Genomic DNA, 7,500 nt, shown 5'->3' with positions numbered 1-7,500 from the left:
ATGCATATCGGAGTTTCAGTTTCTTTCCCTTGAATGTTGCGACGAAACTTCCATTGGCAGGCTTTGCTTGAAATCATTTGTAAATGATAAATTTAACCCGATGAATGTATATGTGTGGTTTCGGCGGAAGGGCCAGGCGTTTTGATTATCTGTGTTAGAAGTTTCAAAAAAGACGCAAAGTGATTCGTGAAAGTAATTACTGTGAGAATAAAGAGATTCAAAACTATAAAATCTTTGAGGGGAATGGTCACCCGCTAAATGTACTTCTCTGTTCTATAGGCTAGTTTCTTCACAAAACAAAGCAAGATATTTCCGATGTCAAAAGATATACACATTTTTATACGAGTTTATAACTGTTACTGGAGTTTTTATTACAATATACCGAAACATTTACTGAATAAAGTCAAATGTCATACTTTTTATGTCCTCTTTCTCGTCAACACCGCGGGAATTATCATGTTTACTATCGAGTCTATACGGTTTACCCCTGCCTTCGTTTACAGCCTATTCGTGTAAAAGATTCAAGCTGTATACTTATTTTATATGTTTTGTAATATTTGTTATTATTATAAGGAATTTTATATTATCTATCAAAACAAGGCTTGTACCATAAACTTTGTTCCGTTTTTGTAACTCTTTAACCACAGTTACGCGAACGTTCTACGAATCCGCGGATACATAGACGAATCCGCGGATACATAGACAAGGAGCCACGTGACTCCACCTTGCATTGGAACTTTTTTTTTCTTTTTTCTTTTTTTTGACAGTTTGTGTTGAAAGATTTAGGGTGGCGCCGTAGCGTAAGTCAGATGTTTACAGTATCAACGATGAATTATGCAGATGGCTACTTCAAATGTCATATACGTATGTGCTATTCCTACGTCTATTTCTTATCCATTTATCATTTCTATCGCAGACATCACGCTATCACGTGTATGGCTGTCATTCCAATTGCTGCAGAGGTTTAGTATATTCATGTGGGTTACCATTAGTACTTTCATAGTCCGTTCTACTGCGTTTACTGCGTCGTCTTTTTTACTGGTGTTGCTGCGCACATGGTCATGATTATTATTAATACGACTAACGAGATCCAGAAAATTTCACGTAAACAAAATGAAAAAATAAATGAGTTAGTAATAATAACAACAACAACAACAACAACAATAATAATGATAATAATAATAATAATAATAATAATAATAATAATAATAATAATAACATGAGGTAAAATGGAATAATGCATTACCGCATTGACCGAAAGGACTTTGCAACTAGGTTCGAGGCCAGAGAGGATTGTTATATATCTATATATATAACAATCCTCTCTGGCCTCGAACCTAGTTGCAAAGTCCTTTCGGTGGGTCGCGTGGCATGGCTGGTTTAGTACTGGCCCTCCTTTCTCATACCCGGAGTGACCTAGGTTCGAGGCCAGATCAGGGAGGATTGTTATATATCTATATCAATGCGGTAATGCATTATTCCATCTTTCATATATATACACCTCAGTATATCTGACTTCGGTTTCGAATTTCTAAATAAATTTCCACCGAGTGTGTATGTGTGTGTGTGTGTGTGTGTGTGTGTGTGTGTGTGTGTGTGTGTGTGCATATAAATTGACTGTGCTTGTGTGTGCCACAGACACATATCAGACTCGGAGGCAACGAAAAAAAAGAAAGTCACTCATCGCCATGATAGGTTTGTTTACATTTGTGGAGACAAGCGCATGGCAGCAAGCAGACGTTTTTCTCTAGGAGACATTGGCTGGGTGCTGGAGTCAAACTTCCCCGAAGAAAAGGCCTTAATACTAAATATGACATGTCACAACTGCGAGATTGCTCAGGACCTTCTCAGTCCGGGCGGCGGCGTTAGGCTACTCATGATTGGCTCACACACCTTGTAGGGAAAGACGGCGTAGCGCCTTTACACCGACGGGTCGCTGTCGGTGACGTCGATGAGGGCCTCTCTGCTGCGCCTTCTTCTGCCCCTTCTCCTCACGTTTGAGTGGTGGTCAGCTAGTATTCGCTGGGTCCGACAGGTGTCTTGTGGGGGAAGGGCGCCTAAGCCAAGGCGTCAAAGCAGATTTGGGGAGTCTGCTACGGCCACCTGCAGACCAGCTGCTGTCATCGCGGGCGGCTGGGGGTATCCCCCAGCCGCTTCGGAGAGAGGTGTCTCTTGCCTTCGACAAGTCGTCAGTAGGCGGCTTTTGGTTGATGTCTCAGGAGGTTCCTTTCCTGACATAGTTCAATGAAATAGAATGACCACATAAACGGGTGGCAGTAGCGAAACCTGTTCCACTTCTTGTAGGTGGTAAGTCATAAAAAAAATAATATAGTCGTGTCGGCCTATCATCCGAGGGGTCGGCGGTTCGCGCCCCACACAGGCGCAAGAAGTTGCAATTGTCGTCTGGAGGTTACTGCTGTGGCTGAGCACAACGGCGTGTAAGGACTAAGCCGAGTCAGCACCAACTAACACCCGTTAGCGAGTCGGCATTAGTCGACACAGGCCGGGCTCCGCTCATGGGCATAGCCCGGGCGAGGCTCAGTTTCGCATATCTGACTTATCCTTAAGAACCATCGACACCAATGGAAAGGAGCACAGCCCGACGAGAAGGCACCACCACTGAGTGCCGCCACTTACCACCGACTAACACCATCCATGCCAGACCTGACAACTGATTGGAAATCATAGTTGCTTGTGGTGTGGAAGATCATGAAAACAAACAAAGCGAATCTACAGGAATTTATTGTCATTCATAAGAATAGATAAGATATAAGAATAAGGTTAGAGGAAAAACTTGGCCAAATGAAAGAAAACGTGGACGAGAGGAGTGAAAGCATTCCAGAGCCTGCTCCTGGTTCTGGCTTAGGCTTCTGATAGCCTTTTCGATGGACGGATTAACCAGCCGTCGGACAGACACCTCCGGTCGAGGTCAAAATCCAGTCAAGGTATTCTGAAGAGAAGGAAGGGAAATCGTTTGTTAGCATTTCCTATAAAATACCCTACTTACCATGAAAGATTAATCATTACAGACAAAGTATCAGAAGTGAAGAACCTCTGAATTTATAATGAATTCATATTTATATTTTTTTTGCGCCTTATTGGAAACTGCTTGCCAGTTCCAAAAGTAACTGCTGAACACTAACGTGTAACTCTGGCGTAGATTCCGGGCCTATCAGGTCGAGCACAGCCATAACCCCACGACACAACTCCCACCAGCTTCCACTTGCCGTTTTCTTCCACCACCATTGGTCCACCAGAGTCTCCCTGTAACGTTGAAATATATTGGGTAGAATATTATGAGAGGAGCACTATGCATAGACAAAACAATTAGTATTTATATCTTAAAGAAATTAAGAATGAACATACCTGGCAGGAGTCCTTGCCTCCTTCAGAAATGCCTGCGCAGATCATGTTGTCAGTAATGCTTCCTCCATGCTTGTTATTGCATTCTGTGTTTGTCATGGTCGGCACTGTTACTTCGAACAAGGTGCCGGATGTGGATCCTCCTGTTAAATGCATTGAATGTGTATTTGCAAGAAAATCCTTATTTTTGTTCTACTCTCACAAAATAGAAAACACGGAAATCAATACTAACCCTCCTGTTGAGCTCCCCATCCTGTGATTGTGGCATCCATATTATCATACATTTCACCAGCTGTTGGATGGCACACAGGGGCGATTTTGTTGTCAGATGGGAACTGTATTTCTGTGGTGAGTCTGATGAGGGCAATGTCATTGTCCACTGTATTAGAATCATAGGACGGATGACTCGCAATCTGTTGAAAAGGATGCATATTAGTTATCCATTTCACTTGTCTGGTAGTTGTTTACTTTTGTATATATAGTTCCAGAAAATATTTATAAATCAATTCACTTTCTTATTATGTTCTATGATGAAGTGAGGACATTCCACTTACTTCAGCAATCTGCATCCTCTGAGAATTGGCCTCACTTGATGAGTACAGATTGTGGTCTCCCACCAACACATAATCCGAGGTGCTCATGCTGCAAAAATAATATTAAATGAAACATGCCTGTGACAGTAAGAGTTTTATTATTATTATTATTATCATTATCATTAAGAGCTACTTACCCAGCTGCACAGTGAGCTGCAGTGACGACCCACTGGCTGGAGATGATAGAACCGCCACAGAAGTGATAGTTTCCATTGCCGTTGACAAGAGAAACCATCCAGGGATATTCGTTCACCTCCGTCTCTACTCCACCAACAATGCGGTTGGCACGGTTCACTTGTCCACATCCAGCTGTGGATATACACGCGATTGTCTTTATAACAAGAAACGTGCAAAATCATTTTGTAGAAGATAAGAGACTTCAAAATTTGTCTGTCCATCAATGTTCTTAGTGCCTAATGGGTTACATCTGTAAGGAATGCCGTTAGCATGTTATTTTTATTTGATTTTTTTTTTTTTTTTTTTTTTTTTTTTTTTAGCAGTATGGTATTTAATAGAATAATACAGATTTTCTTATCTTTACATACGACAGTCAGAATTGGGAGCAGAAGTAGGAGCAGGCGTGGGTGCAGGAGTAGGAGCAGGCGTCGGGGCATTAGTAGGAGCAGGTGTGTTTCCCTTCGACACAGACACCGGTTGTAGAGTCAGAAATCCATCGCAAATATTCTGATGAAAAAACAAGTCATCACAATATAATTTCAAATACAAGGAATGATGACACATGTATTAAAATATTACTGGCAAGAACAAATTATCACTCTATGTATGGTATGGACTAATTATAGGACTGACAAAAAATATAAAATACTTTTATTTATCAAAGATCCTTTAATAGAGCGATTCCATCTTTGCGCTCATCAAACATAGACACAAGAGCCATCTGGTGGTAGGCATACTTACTTGATCTTAAATATTAAGCAATCATGGTTAAGCTTTTTCGACTCTTGACCAAGCTTGGACTTTGTTGAAATTTGAAGGCACAGTTTATCCCCTGTACACAATATTTTATGAATAATTATGATTGACTTTCTGCTTCTATGGTACCAGATAACTCATGTTATAAGAGAAATGACATTGATGTCAGGCATAGACAGCCAACATGTTACGTTATTCTTTATAGGGGAAACTTGAGTGGTAGTTTCCTTCCTGGAAAGCTTGAGTCGTGTATTTTTCATCATGTGAAAGACCTTTGACATACCTAGATACATATTTTATGAGAGAGGTTATTGCACAACAGGACTTGATTAAACAGTTAACAACAATTTACTTACGTGTAACTCTCGCGTAGACTCCAGGCCTATCAGGTCGAGCACAGCCATAGCCCCACGACACAACTCCCACCAGCTTCCACTTGCCGTATTCTTCCACCACCAGTGGTCCTCCAGAGTCTCCCTGTAACGTTGAAATATATTGTGTAGAATATATCGAAAGGAATGCTATGCATGCAGATAAAAAAAAGTAGTATTAATATCTTAAGGTAATAAATAAACATACCTGACAGGAATCCTTGCCTCCTTCAGGAATGCCTGCGCAGATCATGTTGTCAGTAATGCTTCCTCCATGCTTATTATTGCATTCTGTGTTTGTCATGGTGGGCACTGTTACTTCGAACAAGGTGCCAGATGTGGATCCTCCTGTTGAATGAATTGAATGAGTCAATGTAGGCAGATTCAGGTTTGTTTGTTTGTTTTTTCCTTTATTGTGATAAAACCAAAAGGAAATAACTTATTGCAAATATCAATACTTACCCTCCTGTTGAGCTCCCCATCCTGTGATTGTGGCATCCACATTATCATACATTTCACCAGCTGTTGGAAGGCACACAGGGGCGATTTTGTTGTCAGATGGGAACTGTATTTCTGTTGTGAGTCTGATGAGGGCAATGTCATTGTCCACTGTATTAGAATCATAGGACGGATGACTCACAATCTGTTGGAAAGGATGCATATTGGTTATCTATTTCACTTGTCAGGTAGTTGTTCACTTTTGTATATATAGTTCCAGAAAATATTTACAAATCAATTCACTTTCTTATTATGTTCTATGATGAAGTGAGGACATTCCACTTACTTCAGCAATCTGCATCCTCTGAGAATTGGCCTCACTTGATGAGTACAGATTGTGGTCTCCCACCAACACATAATCCGAGGTGCTCATGCTGCAAAAACGATATTAAATAAAACATGTCTGTGACAGTAAGAGTTTTATTATTATTATTATTATTATTATCATTAAGAGCTACTTACCCAGCTGCACAGTGAGCTGCAGTGACGACCCACTGGCTGGAGATGATAGAACCGCCACAGAAGTGATAGTTTTCATTGCCGTTGACAAGAGAAACCATCCAGGGATATTCGTTCACCTCCGTCTCTACTCCACCAACAATGCGGTTGGCACGGTTGACTTGTCCACATCCAGCTATGGGTAAGATGTTTTGTATTATACTGTGGATTGTCAAGCTTGTGAATTCTTAGAGTTGCCAAATTTATGGGAACATTGTTTTCATTATCATAGTCCAAATATGGATATTTTACACTAGAAGAGCATGTGCTAAGTTTACTTTTCACAAGATAGTTATCATAACAATCTCTTTTCTAAGCAAACAGAAAGGGTGAATACATACTGCACTCTGAAGTTGGCTGAGGGTCTATAGTTGTTGCTTGGGAGTCTGCCACTGTACAGGATATTGCATAAGGAAATCATTAAGCGGAATTGGGAGATGTGCACATGAATCCATATTTCAAGACGTCTATGTTCCTCAATTACTGGAAATATTAATTTTACCTGAAGCTCTGACAGAGCAAGAAAATCCTGTATTAGATTTCTTCCTGTTTGTTTTGAACAAAACAGTTACGCTCCTAGATTTATCAGATACGCTCAGAGAACCCTTGCCACCGCAGTATCTGTAAAATGCATGGGGAATTAACCAATCTGCATGATACATTTTCCCTCTGGAGAATATGCCGTTAATAAAGATACAATGTATTCATATGATGGTATTTACTTTTGTTTAAAACCAGAAGAATCTGTGACCCGGAAGAAATCCTTTCTGCATTTTTTCGACTCTTGCAGGTTGAAATCGTCGCACTGGATGCTTAACTTTGAATCGACAGAAGTCTGAGAAAGAATGATTTAATTAAGTCAAGTAGATTAATAAATCAGAGTTACTATATTTCCTATATATACAAATGTGCACACAGGTAAAAATGTTAAATTCTCACTTTGGAAAGAACTTACGCGGAATTTCCATGTGCACCTCTTGCCACCGGGGTAGTTATTAGGGTAGCTCTTTGACTGGATTGTCTTGGAAGCACCTGGAGCTATGAAGTAAGAACCGCATTCTACTGCAGCTGGAACAAGTGTAATATATATGTTTGTGTCCTATATATGTACACATGTATATGAAAATTTGCTTTGAGATGGTACAGAGTGTACAGAAAATAGATACCTCTGTTTTCAAACTGTGGTGCTACTTCCATGCGCGGCCCAACACCACTGGGGTAGGTTTGAGCTTGATCTGGGTTCA

General features: G+C 40.5%; 2 protein-coding genes across 2 annotated transcripts in view; both read right to left on the bottom strand.

The window, feature by feature from the left end:
* Window positions 1-2,563: 2,563 nt before the first annotated feature.
* On the bottom strand, window positions 2,564-4,570 carry LOC125039030 (trypsin-1-like). Its single transcript, XM_047632749.1, has 7 exons — window positions 4,498-4,570; window positions 4,094-4,265; window positions 3,918-4,005; window positions 3,596-3,776; window positions 3,367-3,506; window positions 3,144-3,264; window positions 2,564-2,691 (listed from the first exon to the last, which is right to left on the bottom strand). The coding sequence occupies exons 1-7, from the start codon at window positions 4,568-4,570 to the stop codon at window positions 2,564-2,566; spliced, it is 903 nt and encodes a 300-aa protein (XP_047488705.1).
* The window catches only part of LOC125039136 (transmembrane protease serine 2-like), a 4,060-nt gene continuing 683 nt past the window's right edge, over window positions 4,124-7,500 (bottom strand). The window contains exons 3-14 of the mRNA XM_047632887.1: window positions 7,423-7,500; window positions 7,212-7,324; window positions 6,979-7,091; window positions 6,759-6,877; window positions 6,598-6,648; window positions 6,221-6,392; window positions 6,045-6,132; window positions 5,723-5,903; window positions 5,469-5,608; window positions 5,246-5,366; window positions 4,502-4,640; window positions 4,124-4,265 (exon numbers count right to left, since the gene is read on the bottom strand). The exon at window positions 7,423-7,500 is cut by the window's right edge and continues 146 nt beyond it. Coding sequence (XP_047488843.1) covers window positions 4,570-4,640; window positions 5,246-5,366; window positions 5,469-5,608; window positions 5,723-5,903; window positions 6,045-6,132; window positions 6,221-6,392; window positions 6,598-6,648; window positions 6,759-6,877; window positions 6,979-7,091; window positions 7,212-7,324; window positions 7,423-7,500 — 1,247 coding nt within the window. The 3' untranslated portion in view covers window positions 4,124-4,265; window positions 4,502-4,569. The remainder of the gene's footprint in view (window positions 4,266-4,501; window positions 4,641-5,245; window positions 5,367-5,468; window positions 5,609-5,722; window positions 5,904-6,044; window positions 6,133-6,220; window positions 6,393-6,597; window positions 6,649-6,758; window positions 6,878-6,978; window positions 7,092-7,211; window positions 7,325-7,422) is intronic.

Source organism: Penaeus chinensis, chromosome 26, assembly GCF_019202785.1.
Source record: "Penaeus chinensis breed Huanghai No. 1 chromosome 26, ASM1920278v2, whole genome shotgun sequence".
Classification (NCBI taxonomy): Eukaryota; Metazoa; Arthropoda; class Malacostraca; order Decapoda; family Penaeidae; genus Penaeus; species Penaeus chinensis.
The sequence above is the reverse complement of the archived record's forward strand: the minus strand, read 5'-3'. Positions and strand labels throughout refer to the sequence as shown.

Bases quoted from the DNA above. Each gene is read 5' to 3' on its own strand.
- LOC125039030 (XM_047632749.1), bottom strand. From the start codon at position 4,570: ATGCCCCGACGCCTGCTCCTACTCCTGCACCCACGCCTGCTCCTACTT. The intron at 3,777-3,917 runs GTAAGTGGAATG...CCTTTTCAACAG, and splicing joins AGAGGATGCAGATTGCTGAA to ATTGCGAGTCATCCGTCCTA. The intron at 3,265-3,366 runs GTATGTTCATTC...TCAACGTTACAG, and splicing joins GAGGCAAGGACTCCTGCCAG to GGAGACTCTGGTGGACCAAT.